We start from the raw sequence: 22987 nt of genomic DNA, 5'->3' as shown, positions 1-22987 counted from the left end.
ATATCCACAGCAACAAAAACAATGATCAGACTCTAACTGTGTGGTACTCTGAGAGAAGTCATAGAAGAGGCTGTGCACTGATGAATAGGACCTGGATTGAAAAAATATAGGCTCATGAATCATTGCATTCTAGGGCCACATTTGAGAACTTCTTAGCATAGGTTACAAGTTACTACTATAACCTATATAATTACAGAAAACCTACTGGGGACAGATTTATTAAAGCTATAACTGGATGGTAGAAATCAGGTAATAATGAAAAGGGAAGCTGGAGAGGAAGATGGATTCAGTGGAATTGGAAGCTCATGTTGAATAATTTTGAGCAAATTACACTGAGAGGTTGTCATGCTGATTTCCTTCTCTTTTAGTGGGACCTGGTGTGTGGATCTCAGGTACTGGGTTCAGTGGCTAAATTCATACTCATGATTGGAATTTTGGTAGGAGGTTTCCTAGGTGGCCACTTATCAGACAGGTGAGTGTCTGTGCTTTTCAGTTCTCTCTACATGTGAGTATTTTCATCATCTACAACTCATTCATTCTAGAAAACAGTCATTGCAGATTATGTTCCTCTGGGTGTACCTTTGACACTAGAGATCACGAAACACAAACAGACATTTCAGTTGGTGTTTAAAAGTCTATGTATTGTGTTGACACAGAGCTAACAGTCTATTAAACATAGAAGAGGTCATAACAGATTAAGAGACAAAGAAAAACATGGCTTAGGAAAAATTAACCACAAGGATTACATAAAGTGCTTCCTGTCTCTTCTTTTTAACAGCTACATTAGTCCGCTGAAGGAGTCTTTGTCTTTTCCTCAGGTTTGGGAGGAAGTTAATCCTCACATGTGCTTTACTTCCAATGGCCATCACTGGGACCTGTGCAGCTTTGGCTCCCACCTTCTTCATCTACTGCTTACTTCACTTCCTGAAAGGGGTTTGTGTCTCACTCATATACATGAATTGTGTTTTACTCAGTAAGTCAGAGCTTTTGATGGGCATTGTTCAAGCTTTTGTTTGATGTTGATGTCCTTCCCACCTTTAACAGAAATCAAGATTCATTTTTCTTTCCTTTCAGTGATAGAATGGACAAGCCCTAAATTCAAAGCCTTGGTGACAATCTTGATGTCATGTGCTACCAGTTTTGGAAGCATAGTAATGGCAGGCCTGGCATTTGCATTTCGAAACTGGCACCACCTCCAGCTGGTAATGTCTGTGCCAATATTTTTCTTCCTTATACCCACAAGGTATGAGCTTTCTTTCCTCCTCTATGCTTTGCACTCCTGAGATGACCATGTCCATTAAATCTGGACATAAGAAATGCACTGGTCATTGTCTCTTTGAGCTCATATATGTGTCAGTCCTGTTGTGTCTGGAAGACAATGTTTCATTGTATCATTGCTCCTCTGGATGATATAATTAGGGGAAAAATTATTCTTGGGTTCTTAATTTAGGGAACAGACATATATGGTGAATAAATATTCCCTATAGTCTAACAAGAAATTTGGAAATTATCTGGAGAAACATCCTTCACATTCTAGTTCTATGATCTCCATTAAAACCTGTGTCCAAGTAACAGGGACAGAACAATGTGACTGCAAGTCTTCATTCTAGGAGTTTAGATGCACTGCATGGCTGAATCATTTCCTGTTTTCCTAGGCAATGTACCTCATGATATAAGATTATACATTTTGTTATAACTGAATGACTGATAGTTATTAAATTTTTTGTTTTGTTTTTTGTTTTTCGAGACAAGGTTTCTCTGTGTAGCTTGAGCCTTTCATTGGAACTCACTTGGTAGCTCAGGCTGGCCTCAAACTCACAGAGTACCACCTGCCTCTGTCTCCCGAGTGCTGGGATTAAAGGTGTGTGCCACTGCTGCTGCTGCCACCACCACCACCCAGCAGTAGGTATTCAATTTTAACACAACTATTCAAGGATAAATTTAATATGGAAATTGACTTCCTGAGAATTTATGAACAATATCTTCTTGAGTAGGTGGATGTCAGAGTCAGCTAGGTGGCTGATTGTGAACAACAAACCCCAGAAGGGCTTACAAGAACTTAGAAGAGTTGCATGCAAGAATGGAGTGAAGAATTCTGGAGATGCCCTAACCATGGAGGTGAGCATAATGCAAGTTTGTTATGACAGAAAGGAAACACAAGCTTGATGTGTATGAGTTAGTGCCCAGGAAACAATGTGCCATCATTAAATCATTGAATATAGTTCTTTCATTCATAGAGGACTTTGTAAAACAAAATCCTTCATTGATGATTTCTTTCATTTAAACTTTTTATTAGAATATATGTTATACATAGTGCATTAAGTCTGAAATTTTATACATGCATATAATGTATTGATTTATTTATACCCCCTCATTATTACCAAACCTCATGATTCTCATAAACTTCTTAACTAGTCCTATTTCTACCTTATAGTATCCTAGTCTCTCTTTTTGTGTCTTCTTTTTTGTGATCTATTTTGTTTAATTTAGGTCACTTACAGAAACATGTTGAGGATTTACCTACAAGAACATGGGCAACTTAAATGTGGGTACACAATGGAGACATGTCTATCTATCCCTCAGCAAACATTAGCTGCCAATATATCCTCAGGAGGGAGTATGGCTTAATGAGCCCCTGTGCACTAACAATGACTAACTACATACAGGTTGTGAAACTGAGATGGGGCTCATGAGCTCTTCTCTCAATAATGTTAGCATTCAGACATGCCTATTGGAGACCTGGCCAGCATCCTGACAACATCATCTTATGTAAAGTCCTCTTTAAGAGAAAACCTCTCCCGCTTTATATATATATATATATATATATATATATATATATATATATATATATATATATATATATATATCCCTTGCTCAAAAAGGCACACACACCTCTCTATTGCTGTCTCTGTCTCTGTCTCTCTCCTCTCTCTCTTCCTCCCTCCCTCTCACTCCCTTTCTTTTTCTCTCTTTCAATATCTCTCTTTTCCTCTCTTTCCATCTCTTCCCTTTTCCCTTTCCCCCTGTAAAACATTCCATGTGGGCACTATGTCTGCATGGTGCAAATGACTTTCCACCATGCCCCTTTGGCCACTGCTGGCCATGTCTGCATGGTATGTCTCCCTCACCTGCCATGGGGCACCTTGGCTCAAAACCACCAAGGCCTCTCTTCTGCCATTTTAACAAAAATATACCATCTACCCCCACAGATTGTATATTGACTGGCATAACTTTAACAAGTCTTATGCAGGTAACCACAGTTGATGAAAGTTCATAGTCCAATGCATGTCTGTAAGATAGAACCACACATTTTCAACCACTTCTTCTAGACCTTTCCTCCCCCTTTTCCATGATGTTTCTGTAACCTGGAAAAGAGAGATGGAGACATTTCCTTTGGAGATAAATACTGAATAGTCACCTACTTTGACAATTGTGAGTCTTCAATGACTGCTACACACTAAATGCAAAATCTTTATTAAGGCTGACAGGAGCACTAACCTATGGACATAAACAAATATATTTAAAGACTACTTAATTTTTTTAGTGCTTAGAAGATTCCATTATGAGCCCCAAATGCCAGACATGGACCTTCAATATTAAATGTTTTCATTTCTGAGGTTCAGTCCTGCACAGGTACAGTCATTTGTTCTTATATCCCCACACTTCTCTTTTGAAATAGGAACATTTATTCTGTTCCCATGAATACTAGAAGTAAATCAACTAGTTTATTATATAAAAGTTTGGATTATGAAGGGAAAAGCATTGTTGACATATTTTATTGATTTTCAAAATAAAGAAGTATTTCACAGGGCACTGAGAAAAAAAGAAACTCCCTTGAGTCTCAGATAAACCTTGGACTTTGGACTTTTAAATGATTTGTATTTCTCCATAGATTAATTCCTATCAGAACATGGAGATAAGAGTTGGAAAGTTATGGGTCAAAGGTAATGTGTTCTGATGTGAAGTTGACAAAAAGTAGAGCTGTGATGGTGAATTGTGATTGTCAGCTCAACAAGATATAGGAGAAAACCTCCAGGCACATCTGTGAGGGATGACTTAGTTTAGTTCACCTCTAGCCATGCCTGTGTGGGATTATCCTGATCATGTTAACTGAGGAGAGAACATCCACCCTAAAGGACAGAAGACCAGCCCTGAACTTGTGTCTCAGAGTATATAAACAGAAACCTAGCTCAGCATAGGCATTCATGACCCCCTCTTCTTCACCATGTCATGTCCAAATGCTGTGCAGTCTTAAATTTCCTCTGTAAATAAATTAGTGCACTGCTTTGACTTCAGCCTCACTCACATTTTCAGAATACAGTCAGAAATCTGCTAGAATTTGTTGTTTTTGTTGTTCTTCAAAGGGGATAGTTGAATGTTCTCCTCCCAAATTCTCAATGATGTGCCCTTTCCCATTTGAAACCTCATGGAGAAGGGCTTCACTGTTAAGATTTGTATCAGCATTTCAGTATAGTGAACTTCCAAAGAAACATTCTCTCTACCCTGCCTCTGAAAACTCTCCCAAATCCACCACCAAACCACAACACATGGTCTACACCATGGTCAGATTTTTAAGAATAACAACTGCACATATGGCACCATATTATTTTGTTGGCTACATTTGCTTTGCTGTGACCAAGATCGATGTGACCATGACTCATGACAGAAACAAAAAAATGGAATAAAAAGAATTTGGGTTCATGGATTCACAACATTCAGTTAATCATAGTGAACAGGCATGACAATACTGAGACAGAACTTTGTGGCAAACGCTCATCACATCAAAGCCCCCCCATGAGGTAAGCTTTAACTCCTAAGAGCTCCTCAGCCTCTGAACATACAACCAGACAGAGACCCAGCATCTCAATATTCGTTCAATGTATTCTTTCAAATATCAGGATTCCAAAATGGCCATAAAGACCTTGAGAGGAATTCATTTTTCTGAGTCTATTTTTCCATCAATGGGAGAATGACTAAACATGGGGTGCTCATTAAAGAAGAATGAGACAAAAAGAAATAAATCAAAGAAAACAGGCAGACATGCACGCATGCATGCACACACACACACACACACACACACAGGAACACACACACACACACACACACACAAATGCACAAATCAGAGAACCATGCTAAGTTGCTATATCATTCAAATTCATTATGATGTGACTGAAGATTTGGACCAGAATATAAATAACTCTTCACTTGTTGTCAACATTCTGTAGCCACCTACTGTTTCAACAGTCCTCTCTAGAAATAACAAACATTTCCTTTAACTCCTTGGCTCTCACTTCTTAACATTTTATTATGCTTGCCATAAGTCTCTTGATGTCTGTGTTTTCACTAGACAGCAGTAGTTGCAGTAGAATATTTTAAAGTGTGTTACTTCTGTTTATATTGCATTTGTTTCACTCTGTGAAGCTGTGTAACCATGCCTGTGTAAAACACCTGGTGGTTTAATAAAAAAAAAATGGCCAATAGCAAGGCAGGAGAAAGGCTAGGCAGGGCTGGCAAGCAGCGAGTATACATAGAAGAAGAAAACTGGGAGGACAGATGGAAGATCGAGCAGCCAGAGGAGGACTCCAGGGGCCAGACACCCAACTACAGAGCAAGCAACAGAGTAACATTTATGGAATTTAGAGAAAAAGAAAAGCCCAGAGGTAAAATGTACTCAGGTTATTTTAAGTTAAAGAAAGCTGGCTAGAAACTAAGCCAAGCTAAGGCCAGGCATTGATAATTAAGAATAAGCCTCCGTGTGGAATTTATTTGGGAGCTGGGTGGCAGGCCTCCCAAGGAAAGAGTAAAAACAACAATACATAGTAGATTCTGACCTGGTATTCTGTGAGTGCCCAGTATGCTCCAAAATGCTCATCATTTTGTGAAAACTAAACAGTTCTTGATGTTCTTGCTGAAGGTTGTGAGAACCACCATGAGGGAAGAGCTGGAGGCAACACAAACAAAAACTTCTCTGAGTGACTTATTCCACACCCCCAACTTGCGAAAGCGTGTGTTTCTCCTGTGCCTTTTGAGGTAGGCTTCATACAGTGACTCTTAAAACAACAGAGAGATGAATTTTCCCAACTCAGAGTTGAAGAAAAAATGAGGGATTTCTGTATCTGGTGGTATTCTAGAAGTTTAGCATATAGAAACACAGAACTAATTATAGAGTGAGGGGTATGTTTTTACAGCACCCTGGTAGGGTTGTCAATGCAGACTCATGATGAATCTCCAATCATGTTCCAGACTTCTCTGCATTTGCCATTTGTCAATCTCCATTTCAATGGAAATAAATTTTCTAATTTGTAAATTACACAAGTATATACTTTTCAATAATATATACAAATGTACAGTGATAATATCCTCACTTGGGAAAAGCCCATTGAAGGACCAAGTCCACTTGCAAATGAAAAATTAGTTTTCTCCAATGGAGTCTCACTAGGGAAAGAAACCACTCACCTTAGTTTATTATGATTCCTTAGATGCCTGTGTGCTTTATAAAAAGAGACAGAAATGGTGTGGACCTTCATGGAAGGGAAAGTGAGGAAGAACTGGGAGGAGTTTGGGGGGGAATTTAATCATAATATGTTATATTAAAATATATCTGTTTTTAATGAAAAGAAGGCATGAAGCTGGGAGTGGTCAGGATGTAAAAGTGGACTAGGAAGAAATTGTGAGGAAGAATTAGGGAAGAATATCATCAACATACATTGTATGTATTTGTCAAAAAATTAAGAAAATATTATTTAAATTTAAAAAATGTTATAACCTTCACTAAGATCAAGTTAAAGAAAAAACTCTAAAAAGCTGATTGGCTCTATCATGCATTCCACAAATACTCTGCCTCTCCTTAAAATTCCAACAGTAATAACATGTCAGGAAAGAATGATTTTATGATGATTATTACATTTTCACTCAAGCAAATACAAATAGGTCAAAATACAGATAGGCCATCATACTTTAACAGCTAAAACCATCTTCTTGGGATAATCATATTCTTGGCTTTGGACGTCAACTCAAAGTAGTATGATGGGACTCTCCTCTTTGTTTCTTACAGATTTTCAGCAGCAATATCTATACTTGGCTTCAGCATCCATCTCCAACACCTGAAAAGTAATGTCTTCCTAATGCAATGTCTCTATAGTTCAGTATCCATCCCAGCCTGTATTGTTGCAGTGTTTTTACTGAACCACACTGGCCGTAGAATAAGTCAACTATTCTTCTGTTTCCTGTTTGGAATCACCATCCTGGCTACAGTGTTTGTTCCTGAAGGTGAATAACGCCTTGATGGTGAGAGGGGGGAAAAATATCCAGTACTTTTCATCAGTGTTTTTCAGGTCCTACTTATCAGAAAAAAAAATACATCCAGAGATTTTTCTGTAAGCAGACATTTAGGAAACTTTCGGCCATTCAGACACTGGGAGAAAAGCCAAAATCAGTAAGTTTGGTTTAAATATGTGAAAGTCTAGTACATTCAAGAAGTATCTGGAACATTGGAGCCATTTATTCCCAAGTTTCTACAGGCCAGTAATAGATCATTTACTCATTGTTCAATTACATTTTTAGTTAAAATGTAATTACATCATTTTCTGTTTCATTGTCCTCTCTCCAATCCCTCTGAAGTATCTACCCTTCCCTCATTTGTTCTCAATGACATTTTCATAGCAGTCATGTATGTAGGTGGGGTTATCTCTTGGTCCTGCCTGGCCCACAGTCAGGACAAATCTCTCTAACCTGCCGGGCAGTGGTGGCACACTCCTTTAATCCCAGCACTCGGGAGGCAGAGCCAGGCGGATCTCTGTGAGTTCGAGGCCAGCCTGGTCTACAGAGTGAGTTCCAGGAAAGGCGCAAAGCTACACAGAGAAACCCTGTCTCAAAAAACAAAACAAAAAAATCTCTCTAACCTACCAATCCCACAGCTGCTCAGACCCAAATAAACACACATATTCTTATATTATTTATAAATTACATGGCTGTGTGGCTCAGGCTTCTTGTTTTCTAGTTCTTATATCTTAAATTAACCCATTTCTATACATCTATACCTTGCCACGTGGCTCATGGCTTACTGGTACTTTACATTCTGCTCCTCATGGCAGCAGCTGGCAGCATCTCCTGACTCAGCCTTCTACCTCCCAGAATTCTCCTCTCTGCTTGTCCCACCTACACTATACTTCCTGCCTAGCTACTGGCCAATCAGCATTTTATTTATCAATCAATAAGAGTAACACATTCACAGCAACCCCAGCACTTCCCCTTTTCTTTTTTTCAAAAGGGAATGTTTTAACTTTAACATAGTAAAATTACATATAACAAAACAATTAACAAGCAAGAATTACAGTTACAATATCTAGTCTATTTATAATATCTAGTCTATTTGTATCCTATCTATCCTATATTTGTGAGTCTAAGGTTTTATATCTAACTTATCTTTTATCATAACTAAGGAAATTATAACTATCTAGTCTTCAACTACATCAAAGACCTCAGAAGGATATATTACCTGAGAAATGGGAGAAGGATGTAAGCAACTTTTGGGAGTCTTGCAGGGTAGACAGAGACAGCTGACAGCCTGGATAGTCACCTAATGTTCCTTTGTAAAGTTGGGGCATCTGTCTTCAGCCTACAGGGATAGAGTCTCTCAGTCACTTCTCTCTGTGTCCTGTAGAATGCCTGGCAGTTTCCTCTGCAAGGCAGGAACCTGAAGGACCATTTTGCCAAGCAAAGTTCAGTGGTCACCTTCCTATGGATCCTGCGTGTCCAATAAATGTAACGTTTTTTGAAGCAGTCCAGGCAAGAACAGTTTCTTACCCAAATGGCTATTTTTGCCAAGAAGAAGATAAACTCCATATAGAGTGTCTTCAATGCCCATCCTTATAGATATTATAAATAGACTAGATATTGTAACTGTAATTCTTGCTTGATAATTGTTTTGTTATATGTAATTTTACTATGTTAAAGTTAAAACCTTCCCTTTGAAAAAAGTAAAGGGGAAGTGCTAGGGATGCTGTGAATGTGTTGCTCTGATTGGTTAATAAATAAAATGCTGATTGGCCGGTAGCCAGGCAGGAAGTATAGGCAAGACAAAGAGAGAGGAGAATTCTGGGAGGTAGAAGGCTGAAGAGGGAGACACTGCCAGCCACCACCATATAGTAGCTCAAGCATGCAGGCTGTGGCTAACTTGAAAGAGACAACTAGGAAGCTATTTCATCTCTGTTTTTTGTTTGTTTGGTTAGTTGGTTTTGGTTTTTTGAGACAGGGTTTCTCTGTGTAGCTTTGTGCCTTTCCTGGGACTCACTTGGTAGCCCAGGCTGGCCTCGAACTCACAGAGATCCGCCTGGCTCTGCCTCCCAAGTGCTGGGATTAAAGGCATGCGCCACCACCGCCCTGCTCAGCTCTGTTTTAGAATCTTTTTTTTTTTTAAGCTTTCTCAGGTTTTAGGTGGAAAGTCTTGCCCCACATTGGGCACCATTTGTACCTGAAGTTTTCCTGGTCCTGCCTGGCCCACAGTCAGGACAAATCTCTCTCACCTGCCAGTCCCATAGCCAAGTAAACACACAGAGACTTATATTACTTATAAACTGTATGGCTATGGCAGGCTTCTTGCTATCTAGGTCTTACATCTTAAATTAACCCATTTCTATTCATCTATAAGTTGTCACATGGCTTGTGGCTTACTGGTACTTTACATCTTGCTTCTCATGGCAGCAGCTAGCAACGTCTCCTCTTGCTCTCCTCTTCTAAATGAGCCTGAGCTAATGGCTCGCCAATTCACCCCCCATTCCCACCTCTTCCAAGGCAAGGTCTCCCCTGGGGAGTCAGCCCAGCCTTGTAGATTCTTGAGGCAGGTCTAGTCCCCTCCTCCCTACACCAAGGCTGAGCAAAGTGTCTCAGCATAGGCACTAGGTTCCAAAAAGCCCACTCATGCACCAAGGACAGGTCCCGGTCCCACTGCCTGGGGACCTCCCAAACAGTTCAAGCTAATCTACTGTCTCACTTATCCAGAAGGCCTGGTCCAGTTCCATGGGAGCTCCTCAACTATTGGTTCACAGTTCATGTGTTTCTACTAGCTTGGCTATTTGTCCCTGTGCTTTTTCCCATCATGGTCTCAATATCTCTTGTTCATATAATCCCTCCTCTCTCTCACTGATTGGACTCCTGGAGCTCCACCTGGGGCTTGCCCATGGATCTCTGCATCTGCTTCCATCAGTCATTGAATGAGAGTTCTATCATGACAGAGTGTTCAGCCATCTGATCACCAGAGTAGGTCAGCTCAGGCACTCTCTCGACCATTGCCAGTAGTCTACAGTGGAGGTATCTTTGTGGATTTCTGGGGATCTCTCTTGAATGTCAACAGCAACTCCCATTTTCTGCCTTTTCTCAAAGCACCTTCCAATGTTTGAAGTGTTCATGAAACTTCTCTTACTTAGTAGAAAATGGCTCTATGAAAGGGCTGATGAGTGTCATATAGAAGCCCTTATTCTTGAATATTGAAATACCATTTCAAATCAAGCTTGATGCCCAGCTTGCCCATGTCTGTCCTTCCATGACACCCTTCTATCATATTGACATAGAAAATGAATAAACATCTCATGTGAATATTTGGAGCCACTCAAAATGCAAATGTCATGAGATATACAACTTCTTCTAATTTTTATTATGTTTTTATAACATTTCCGTTGGTTTCTGACATTCATGCAGGTGTAGATAGAATTACTATGGTCGGGTTCATCCTCCATTATTCTTATCCATGGCACATTCCTGCTGAATATTCAAATGAGTACACAGTCCTCTGTAATTTCCCCCATGATAGCCCTACATTCTGCAGGAAGGACAGTGAGATGCTGGGTAGAAAACAGGGAAGTCGATGAGTATCTCCTTGATTCATCAAGCTCTCTACTTCTGAAATGTGTCAGAGATACCAGGTGTAGGAATACAGTGAACCACAGTGTTGACTCTCCATCAACCAGTACTTGCAGATAGGTCACCTTCCTTAAATTATTAGCCACTGAGTGCAGCCAGAAATTTCTCAGGTCCTGCCTAGAGGGATAAGTCTTTCCCACTTGCATCTCCCAAGCAAACACACAGAGGCTTATATTAACTATAACTGCTCGGCCATTAGCTCAGGCTCATTGCTGACTAGATCTTACACTTAAATTCATTCATAATTCTTATTTATGTTTAGCCAGATGGCTTGGTACCTTTTCTCAGTTCTGCCTTGTCTGCCATCTTGCTTCCTCTGTGTCTAGCTGGCAACTCCTGACTCAACCTTCCTCCTCCCAGAATTCTCCTTGTCTGCTTATCCCACCTATACTTCCTGCCAGGCTACAGGTCAATCAGTATTTTATTTATCAGCCAATCAGAGAAACACACATTCACAGCATACAAAATGACATTCCACAGCACTTCCCCTTTTCTTTCTAATCAAAAAGGAAGGTCTTAACTTTAACATAGTAAAATTACATGTGGCAAAACAGTTATTGAGCAAGAATTACAGTTACAATATCTAGTCTATTTATATTTGGCAAAATTAAATAAAATATTCTATCTATCCTATATTTGTGAGTCTAAGGTTTCATATGCAAGCTTTTAAGTTTTATCATAACCAAGGAAAATTATAACTATCTAGTCTTCAAATACATCAAAGACCTCAGAAGAATATATTACCTAAGTAAACAGGAAATGTATTGTTAGCAACTTCCAAAATTCTGGAAATGACAGAGACAGCTGCCTGCCTGGACAGTCATCCAAATTTCTTCTGTAACATTGGGGCATCCATCTTCAGCCAATAGGCCTAGAGTTTTTTAATCACTTCTCTCTATGTCCTGTAGAATATTTGGCAGTTTCTTCTGTAAAGCAGGAGACTGAAGGACCATCTCGCCTTACAAAGTTCAGTGGACACCTTCCTATGGGTCCTGCATGTCCAATTTATACAACATTTTGTCAAGCAGTCTAGGAAAGAACAGTTTCTTACACAAATGGCTAACTTTGCCATGAATAAGATAAACTCCATATGGAGTGTCTTCGACACCCATTCTCCTCCTTGAAGTAATTAGGAGCAGACATGTCTCATTGTCCAGAAAAGTCTAAGTTCTTACAACATTTTAAATGCTATATTCTGTAGGTCTTTGAAGTGTTTGAAGATTATATACCTGATTGAAATATATCTATGTATATCTAGAAAAATTAACTAACATGACTATAAATTTGATTATCATAGATGACTAATTATTAACCTGTATTTCTTAATTATACATTACAATTTTAAATGAGCTTCACAAACATACCTTAAACTAAAGAGTTGAAATATACACACAATAGAACAAAATTAACTTTAAATTTATAAGAAACTAAAATCTATAGCAATGTAAAATATTTACCCTATATTTCTGTATCATCCCCCTTTCTTCTTTTAGAAAGAGATTGTATTTATAATAACCCCCTTTAAATAAAAATGAATATTTATAAACAGTATTTTGGGAATTTGGGCATAGCTCCTCATACTGTTTGCTGCTGGGTAAAGGCACTGGCAATCTAATGGGGATTCTGAGAAAACTAAGAGTTATGGTAAAGACCTGACTGGAGTAGTAGTGATGCTGTGTTCTCTAAGCCAGTTGCCTTGAAGCTGTTTTCAGATGTTGGATCATCTGGGCCTCTCAGGGGGTCTTCCTTGATCAAACCATATGAGGCTGGAAGTAATCCACAGGTTCTCATCTTCTGTGGAAACAAAAGCAGAACCTCTTTTCTAAAGCAACATATCCTGAAACATAAATTTTGAAATCAAGATACCTTTAAAATATACATATTGATTTAACTCAGCAGTTTTTACAAACAAATGTCTCTCTGCAGTTAAAAATCCCAAAGACAATATAATCCAGACTCTCTATGTGATTTCCCACTTTTACGTGGATTATTTTTTATATTACTTTTACTGTCTCTTTAAAGACTTTATTTTTAAAATAATTTATTTCTTTATATAACTGCCTATCCTCCTTTTTCTTTTTCTTCCAAACCTACATACATTTTTGCATACATTGTAAATAGTTTAGAGTTTTATTTCATCTGCATCTGTCTTATTGTGAATCTATAATCTTTCTCTGACCAGGAGAGACTTTAAATTGTTAAACTGCTTGGCTAGGACCAACACAACAGCCTTGGCTGCCAACTCTGCCTACCTCAGCTTCCCAACATGGCAGAAGTATGCCTACTGCCAAAACCAGGAAACAGTGTGCCTATGCTTCCATCCAACAGCATGTAGCCCAAAAACCTTTTCTTTCTTTCCTTTTTTTTCTGTTTGTACTAGCAAAGGCTAAATCCACCACACACCACACTGTGTGACTTGGAGATGCCTCTATGTACTGCAGCAGGAACCTACAGCTGTGCTGCTTAGCTCACAGAGGCTGGCAGCCAGCTCCTTCTCACAGCAGCTGTCAGGAGGCGAGTTTGTGCTGCTGCTGGCACGGGAGTGTGAGACTAGGAAGCCAGGTGTGTCTCCACTTCTGTGCATTTACAGTTTTTAAACTTTCTTAGGTCTATATGCCTCAATGCCTGATGGTGAGCACCAAATGTAGCCGGGAATTTCTCAGGTCCTGCCTGGCTGGCGGTTGGGACAAGTCTTTCCTGCTCACGTCCCCCCCAAGTAAACACACAGAGGCTTATATTAATTATAACTGCTCAGCCATTAGCTCAGGCTCATTTAGAAGAGGAGAGCAGAGGAGATGCTGCTATCGGCTGCCGGGAGAAGCAAGATGTGAAGATACTGGTAAGCCACAAGCCACATGGCAAAGTATAGATTTATAGAAATGGGTTAATTTGAGATATAAGAGCTAGTTAGCAAGAAATCTGCCATGGCCATAGTTTAAAAATAATATAAGCCTGTGTGTGTTTATTTGGGTCTGAGTGGCTGCAGGACCACAGGGCCACAGGAGCCAGATGGGACCAGAAAAACTTCAGATACAAGTGGTACCCCACATTGGGCTCCATTTGTAGCTGGCAATTTATTGGGTCCCTCCTAGCTAGTGGTCAGGGCAAGTCTTTCCCACTCACATCCCCAAAGTAAACACGTAGAGGCTTATATTAATTACAACTGCTCAGCCATTAGCTTAAGCTCATTGCTGACCAGCTCTTACACTTAAATTCACCCACAATTCTTATTTATATTTAGCCATGAGGCTTGGTACCTTTTCTCAGTTCTGCCTTGTCATCTTGCTTCCTCTGTGTCTGGCTGGCAACTCCTGAATCAGCCTTCCTCTTCCCAGAATTCTCTTTGTCTGCTTATCCTGCCTATATGTCCTGCCTGGCTACTGATCAATCAGGATCTTATTTATCAACCAATCTGAGCAACACACATACAACATACAGAACGACATTTCACAGCAACTGAGGACTTTTACTCTCTGCAGTTTCTCCACTCTGTATTCGCCACTTACAAATGGAAAGTGAATTCCTTCACCTCAGAATGACCATTGTCCCTGATTTTCCTCTCCACAGAAATGCGGACCCTGCGTGTGGTTTTGATAACACTGGCAGGAGCAAACTCTGTTGTGATTTCTAGCAGTAATATCATACACTCAAATGAGCTACTCCCCACCGTGATCAGGTAAATGATTTGGTGTAAACACCTGGGTAGTTATCAACAGCAATCAATAGTAGTGATTACAGGAGTGACCAAAGTTTATCTGAAGTTTTCTTTTTGCAAGATAGATTAAGTCCAGCTGTGAACTGGTTGTATTAACTAATAAAGATCTCATGTAAATATTTGGAGCCACCCAAAACATAAGTGCTGTGAGAAATAAGACTTCTGTATCTTTCACTTACAATTATGTTTTTTCACATTTATTTTGTTTTAGCAGTTTCATGTAGATATTGATTGTGGTTGTGTTCTCTATCACTCTTACCTATGTACCATTCCTGCTGAATTCCTTCTTCTCAGCTGGTACCACATCTACCATTACATCTTTGCATTCATTTGTATGCAGGTGTGTGTGCATGTATGCACACATGCACACATGCACTCAAGCACCCCTGCATACGCTCATGTACATGCCATAAAGTGGGTGTAAGTAATGTGTTTGGTCATCACTTTTTTTTAATTTTTACTATTAAGAAATTTTCTATTTGCCGGGTGGTAGTAACACACACCTTTAATCTCAGCACTTGGGAGGCAGAGGCAGGTGGATCTTTGTGAGTTTGAAGCCAGCCTGGTCTACAGAGCGAGATCCAGGAAAGGCACAAAGCTACACAAAGAAACCCTGTCTTAAAAAACCAAGAGAGAGAGAGAGAGAGAAATTTTCTATTCATTTTACATATCAACCACAGATCCCCCTCTCCTTGCTCCTCCTGCCCCCAACCCACCCCCAATTCCCACATCCTCCAAGGCAAGGCCTCCCATGGGCAGTCAGCATAGCCTGGTACATTCAGTAGAGGCAAATCTAAGCCACTCCCCCCTGTACCAAGGCTGTGCAAGGTGTCCCACCATAGGTACTGGGCTCCAAAAAGCCTGATCATGCACCAGGGATGGATCCCAATACCACTGCCTGGGGGTCCCCTAAACAGTTCAAGCTGAACAACTGATTTGCTGTTTAGTCCAGTCCTTGGGGGCTCCACAGCTATTGGTCCACAGTTCATGGGTTTCCACTAGTTTGGCTGTCTATCTCTACATTTTCCCATCATGATTTCAATGTCACTTGCTCATATGATCCCTCCTCTCTCTTTCATCAATTGGAGTCCTGGAGCTTGGCCTGGGGCCTGGCCATGGATCTCTACATCTGCTTCCATCAGTCACTGGATGAAGTCTCTATGATGACAGTTAGGGTATTCACTAATCTGATTACTAGAGTAGGCGAGTTCAGACACCCTCTTGACTATTGCTAGTAGTCTAAGGTAGGGTCATCCTTTTGGATTCCTGGGAACTTCCCTAGTACTTTGTTTCTCCCTGTTCCTATGATGTTTCCATTTATCATGGTATCTCTTTCATTGCTCTCCCACTTTGTCCATGTTCCAGCTTGAACCTCCCATTCCCTTATGTTCTCATCCCCATTCCTTGCCCTCCATTACCCCCCTCACCCCCAGTTTGCTCATGTAGATCTCATCTATTTCTCCTTCACTGGGCTATTTGTCCCCATTAGGGTCCTCCTTGTTAGCTAGCTTCTCTGGAGCTATGGGTTGTAATCTGGTTATCCTTTGCTTTACAACTGGTAGTCACTTATGAGTGAGTACATACCATGTTTCTCCTACTGAGTCTGGGTTACCTCACTCAGGATGGTATTTTCTAGTTTCATCCATTTGCACGCAAATTTCATGATATCATTTTTTCTTACTGCTGTGTAGTACTCCATTGTGTATATGTGCCACATTTTCTTTATCCACTCTTCAATTGAGGGACATCTAGGTTGTTTCCAGGTTCTGGCTATTACAAATAATGCTGCTGTGAGCATAGTTTAGCATGTGTCTGTGTGGTAAGATTGAGCATTCCTTGGGTATATGCCCAAGAGTGGTATAGCTAGGTCTTGAGGTAGATTGATTCCCAGTTTTCTGAGAAACTGCCATACAGGTTTCCAAAGTGGCTGCACAAGTTTGCACTTCCACCAAACATGGAGGAGTGTTCCCCTTGCTCCACATCCTCTCTGACATAAGCTGTCTTCAGTGATTTTGATCATAGCCATTCTGACAGGTGGAAGATGGTATCTCAGAGTCATTTTGATTTGCATTTCCCTCATGACTAAGGATTTTGAACAATTCCTTAAATGTCTTTGAGCCACTTGAGATTCAGCTCTGTAGCCCATTTTTTAATTGGATTGTTCAGTATTTTGATGTCTAGTTTCTTGAGTTCTTTATCTACTTTGAAGATCAACCCTGTCAGATGTGGGTTTGGTGAAGATCTTTTCCCATTCTGTAGGCTATCATTTTGTCTTATTGACCATGTCCTTTGTACTACAAAAGCTTCTAATTTTCAGGAGGTCCCATTTATTAATTGTTGCTCTCAGTGTCTGTGCTACTGGTGTTATATTTAGGAAGTGGTCTCCTGTGCCAATGCGTTCAAGACTACTTCCTACTTTCTCTTCTATCAAGTTCAGTGTAACTGGATTTATGTTGAGGTCTTTGATCCACTTAGACTTGAGTTTTGTACATGGCAACAGATATAGATCTATTTGCAATCTTCTACATGTTATGCATATACCCAGTTATGACAGAACCATTTGCTAAAGATGCTTTCGTTTTTCCATGGTACAGTTTTGGCTTCTTTGTCAAAAATCAGGTGTTCATAGGTGTACAGACTAATGTCAGGGTCTTCAATTCAATTTCATTGGTCCACAAGTCACTTTTTATGCCAGTACTAAGCTGTTTTTATTACTATGGTTCTATAGTACAGCTTGAGGTCAGGGATCGTGATGCCTCCAGAGCTTAGTCTATTGTACAGGATTCTTTTAGCTATCCTGGGTTTTTTTGTTTTTCCGTACAAAGTTGAGTATTTTTCTTTCTAAGTCTATGAAGAATTGTGTTGAGATTTTAATGGGGATTGCACTGAATCTGTAGATTGCATTTGATAAGATTGCCATTTTTACTATGTTAATCCTACCTATCCATGAGCATGGGAGATCTTTCCATTTCTGATATCTTCTTCAATTTTTTCTTCAGAAACTTAAATTTCTCATCATACTATGGAAGACAGTTGTTTGGCTTGAACTGTTTGGGGAGCACCCAGGCAGAGGGATTGGGACCCATCCCTGGTGCATGGGCAGACTTTTGGGAATCCGGGCCTGTGGTTGGCACCTTGAGCAGCCTTGGTACAATGGGAAGGGTTTTGGACCTGCCTAGGCTCAGTGTGCCGGGCTCTGCTGACTGCCCATGGGAGACTTTGATTTGGGGGATGTGGGGATATTGGGTGGCTCGGGAAAGAGGGCTGGTAGATGGGATGAAGGAGAAGGTGAGATCTGCGGGTGGTATGTAGAGTAAGCAGAAAATTTCTTAATAAAGAAAAATGGAAAAATAATGTCTTATCATACAGGTCTTTGACGTGCTTAGTTAGAGTTACCCCCAAGGTATTTTATATTATTTGTGGCTATTGTAAAGGGTGATGTTTCTCTGATTTCTTTCTCAGCCCCTTTTTCATTTGTATATAGGTGGGCTACTGATTATTTTGAGTTGATCTTGTATCCTGCCACATTACTGAAGGAGTTTATCAGCTATAGAAGTTCCCTGGTAGAATTTTTGGGATCACTTATGTATATTATCATATCGTCTGCAAATAATGAAATTGTGATACTGTGGAATATCTTTCTGTATGCTGTGAATATGTGTTGCTCTGATTGGTTGATAAATAAAATGCTGATTGGCCAGTAGCCAGAGAGGAAGTATAGATGGGGCAAGGAGAATTCTGGGAAGAGGAAGAGCTGAGTCAGGTGTTGCCAGCCAGACACAGAGGAAGCAAGATAAAAAGCTAGAACTGAGAAGAGGTACAAAGCCACATGGCTAAACATAGATAAGAATTACATGTGAATTAAGATCTAGTCAGTAATAAGCCTGAGATAATGGTCGAGCAGTTATAATATATTAGCTTTTGAGTAATTATTTTACAAGCAGGCCACAGGACTGCAGGAGCCTGCTGGGACCAGAGAAACATTCGAACTATAGTTTGAATTCTTTCTTTCCAATTTCTTTCCCCTTGATCTTCTTTTGTTATCTTATTGCTCTAGCTAGAACTTCAAGTACTATATTGAATAAGTATGGGGAGAGTGGACAGCCTTGTCTTATTCCTGATTTTAGTGCAATCACTTTGAGTTTCTCTCCATTTAATTTGATGTTGGCTGTTGGCTTGCTGTAAATTGCCTTTATTATGTTTAGGTATGTTCCTTGTATTCCTGATCTCTCTAGAACCTTTATCATGAAGGGGTGTTGGATTTTCTCACAGGCTTTTCCAAGCATCTAATGAGATTATCATGTGTTTTTTTTTCTTTCAGTTTGTTTATATGGTATATTACATTGACAGATTTTCATGTGTTGAACCATTCTTGCATCTCTGACATGAAGCCTACTTGGTCATGGTGGATAATTTTTTGGATGTTTTCTTGGATTTGGTTAGCCAGTATTTTATTGGGTATTTTTACATCAATGTTTATGCTGGAGATTGGTCTATAATTCTCTTTCTTTGTTGCATCTTTGTGAAATTTGGGTACCAGGGTAACTAGTCTCATAAAAAGAGTTTGGTAATGTTCCTTCTGTTTCTATTGTGTGGAACAATTTGAAGAGTATTGGTATTAGCTCTTCTTTGAAACTCTGGTAGATTTCTGTGTTGAAACCATCTGGTCCTGGCCTTTTTTTGGTTAGGATACTTTTAATAACTGTTTCTATCTCCTTAGGGGTTATTGGTCTATTTAAATAGTTTATCTGGTCTTGACTTAACTTTGGTATATAGTACCAATCCAGAAAATTGTCCATTTCTTTCACATTTTCTACATTTGTGGAGTAGAGGTTTTTGAAGTATGACCTGATGATTCTCTGGATTTCCTCATTGTCTGTTGTTATGTCTCTCTTTTTATTTCTGATTTTGGTAATTTGGATTTCTCTCTCTCTCTCTCTCTCTCTCTCTCTCTCTCTCTCTCTCTCTCTCTCTCTCTCTCTCTCTCTGTGTGTGTGTGTGTCTGTCTGTCTGTCTCTCTCTCTCTGTCTCTCTCTGTCTCTCTCTGTCTCTCTCTCTCTCTCTCTCTCTCTCTCTCTCTCTCTCTCTCTCACTGCCTTTTGGTTAATTTGGATAATGGCTTGTCTATCTTGCTGATTTTCCCAAGGAATCAACTCTTTTTCTCATTGTTTCCTTGTATTGTTCTCTTTGTTTCTATTTTATTGATTTCAGCTCTCAATTTGATTATTTTCTAGTGTCTATTCTCCCTGGGTGAGTTTGCTTATTTTTGTTCTAGAGCTTTCAGGTGTGCTCTTAAGTTGGTAGTGTGAGATTTCTCCATCTTCTTTATGTGCGCATTTTGTACTATGAATTTTCCTCTTAGCACTGCTTTCATAGTGTCCCATAAGTTTGGGTATGTTGTACATTCATTCTCATTGAATTCTAGGAAATCTTTTATTTCTTCCTGGACCCTTTGGTGATTCATTGGACATTATTCAGTTTCCATGAACTTGTAGGCTTTCTGTAATTTTTGTTGTTGTTGAAATCTCACTTTAAGCCATGGTGGTTTGATAGAACACAGGAAGTTATTCCAATTTTTTTGTATCTGTTGAGATTTGCTTTGTGACTGAGCACATCAATTTTAGAGAAGTTTCCATGGAATGCTGAGTAGAAGGTATATTCCTTTGTGTTAGGGTGGAATGTTCTGTAGATATCTATTAAGTCCATTTGGGTCATAATGTCTGTTACTTCCTTTATTTCTCTGTTAAGTTTCTGTCTAGAAGACCTCTCAGTTGGTGATAGTGGGATGTTAAAGTCTCCCAATACTAGTGTATGGGGTTTGATGTGCTATTTGAGCTTTAGTAATCTCTTTTTTACAAATGTGAATGCCCTTGTATTTGGGGCATAAATGTTCAGAATTGAGACTTCATCTTCTTGGATTTTCCCTGTGACAAATATTTAATGTCCTTCCCAGTCTCTTTTGATTGATTTTAGTTTGAAATCTATTTTATTAGATATTAGGGTAGCTACACCAACTTGCTTCTTAAGTCCATTTGATTGGAAAGTCTTTTCCCAGCCCTTTACTCTGAGGTAGTGTCTGTCTTTGAAGTTGATGTGTGTTTCTTATAAGCAGCAGAAGGATGTATCCTGTTTTTGTATCCATTGTGTTAGCCTGTGTCTTTTTATAGTCAAATTGAGACAATGGATATTAATGACCAGTGGTTGTTAATTTCTGTTATTTTTCCGGGGGAGTGTTGTGTGTTTCCCTTCTTTAGTATTTGTTGGTGTGGCATTATCTAATGCCTATTTTTTCATGGGTGTATCTAACTTCCTTAGGTTGGATTTTTTTCCTTCTAGTGCTTTCTGTAGGGCTGGATTTGTGGATAGGTTTTGTTTAAATCTGGTTTTATCATGGAATATTTGGTTTACTCTATCTATTGAAATTGGGAGTTTTGCTGGGTATAATAATCTGGGTTGGCATCTGTAGTTTCTTAGTGTCTCCATAACATTTGTCCAGGACCTCCTGGCTTTCATAGTCTCCATTGAGAAGTCAGGTGTTATTCTGATTGGTCTGCCTTTATATGTTACTTGGCCTTTTTCCTTTGCAGCTCTTAATATTTTTTCTTTATTCTGTATGTTTAGTGGTTTGATTATTATGTGGCGAGGGAACCTTTTTTTGATCTAGTCTATTTGATGTTCTGTAAGATGCTTGTATCTTTATAGACATTTCCTTCTTTAAGTTGGAAAGTTTTCTTCTCTGATTTTGTTTTATATATTTTCTGGGCCTTTGAGTTGGTATTCTTCTGCTTCTATCCCTATTATTCTTAGGTTTGGTCTTTTCATGATGTCCCAAATATCCTGGACATTTTGTATTATGATTTTGTTGGCTCTAGTGTTTTCTTTAACTGACAAATCTATTTCCTCTATCATAACTTCAATGCCAGAGATTCTCTCTTCTATCTCTTGCATTCTGTTGGATATGCATCTATAGTTCTTGTTTGTTTACTCAGATTTTCCATTTTCAGCATTCCCTCAGTTTATGTCTTCTTTATTATCTCTATTTCAGTTTTTAAAACTTGAACTGTTTCCTTCATCTGTTTACTTGCTTTTTCTTGGCTTTCTTTAAGGGATTTATTGATTTCTTCCATTTTTGTTTGTTTTTTTCCTCTATTTCTTTAAGGGAATTTTTCATTTCCTCTTTAAAGACATCTATCATCTTCTTAAAGTCATTTTTAAGGTCAATTTCTTCTGCTTCTTCTGTGTTGGGATGTTCAGGTCTTGCTGATGTAGAGCCATTAGGTTCTGATGGTGCCATATTGGTCTTTATGTTGTTGACTGTATTTTTGCACTGGCATCTACCCATCTCTTCCTCCACTCAGTGAAAGCAGTGTCTGTGTCTGAGGGAGCCTCTCTTGGTCTGATCGATACTCTTGGTCCAATGGGAGCACTTGGTCTAATTGGAGCACTTTGTCCAATCATTGCTGATGGATTCTGTGTCTCAGGGAGCAGCTCTAAGCCCAATTGGTGCTGACAGGCTCTGTCTCAGTGAGCAGCTGCAGATTCAGTGGGTAGGTAGGTTAGGGAGAGGTGAGCTTGTGGGTTACAGGGTCTGTTGGGTGATGGTGGTAGTCCAACCTGTCTGCAGGAGACCTGTCTGCTGGCCAGAATTTGGAACTGCAATGGGTGGTGGTGTGGGGGTGCAGGGTTGTGCCCCTGGGCCAAAAGCCTCGAGGCTGGAGTATTCAGCTATGAGGACAAAGATTCACCTCTTAGTCCAATTGGCACTGGCAGGCTATCTCAGGGAGCAGTTTCAGTCTCAGAGGGTCTGCTCATCACATTTTCAAAAATATTTTTTCATCCCTTTGTTCCCTGTTTTGCAAGCCCTTCTTCCTGCCAGTGGAACCCCCTTGTCCTCATCATTTCATTTCAATGTGTGCTACCAATCTCCCCCCTCTTTTATCATTTTAACATTATAAATTTTATTACAGAAAATCATTGCAAACAAAATGAACATCACACACAAAAATTAGTCAGATTCAAAATATATGCATTTCAATGAGCTTCTATCCAGTTAGAATAACAATTCTGGAGCTATGGAGCTTCACATTCAATTTTACACTTTCACTATTAAATAAAATTTTCTATACTCATCCACCACCAAAAATGAAAAAACTCTATGACACAGTTGGAACTGACAAAACAGTGTGATACCTTTATATCCTCTTTTATATCTCCTGTCCATTACAAGAATTCCTTCCTTCCTCATTCCCTAATATTACATCTGTCTTATTCTCTTTTCTACTTGTTATACTGTACAACCATATATACTTGTATGTGTGTGTGTGTGTGTGTGTGTGTGTGTGTGTGTGTGATTAT

The 22987-nt window shown here is 39.5% G+C and overlaps 1 protein-coding gene across 2 annotated transcripts in view; it reads left to right on the top strand.

Annotated features, from left to right (window-relative positions):
- LOC102917762 (solute carrier family 22 member 19-like) overlaps positions 1-22987 on the top strand; it is a 39694-nt gene that overhangs the window by 7162 nt on the left and 9545 nt on the right. The window contains exons 2-8 of one of the 2 annotated variants that reach the window (XM_006980758.4): positions 369-472; positions 819-973; positions 1075-1243; positions 1995-2118; positions 5915-6030; positions 7055-7269; positions 14485-14593. In XM_006980758.4, coding sequence (XP_006980820.2) covers positions 369-472; positions 819-973; positions 1075-1243; positions 1995-2118; positions 5915-6030; positions 7055-7269; positions 14485-14593 — 992 coding nt within the window. The remainder of the gene's footprint in view (positions 1-368; positions 473-818; positions 974-1074; positions 1244-1994; positions 2119-5914; positions 6031-7054; positions 7270-14484; positions 14594-22987) is intronic. The other variant, XM_076558726.1, reaches the window with a different exon arrangement.

Source organism: Peromyscus maniculatus, chromosome 1, assembly GCF_049852395.1.
Source record: "Peromyscus maniculatus bairdii isolate BWxNUB_F1_BW_parent chromosome 1, HU_Pman_BW_mat_3.1, whole genome shotgun sequence".
NCBI lineage: Eukaryota > Metazoa > Chordata > Mammalia > Rodentia > Cricetidae > Peromyscus > Peromyscus maniculatus.
The sequence above is the reverse complement of the archived record's forward strand: the minus strand, read 5'-3'. Positions and strand labels throughout refer to the sequence as shown.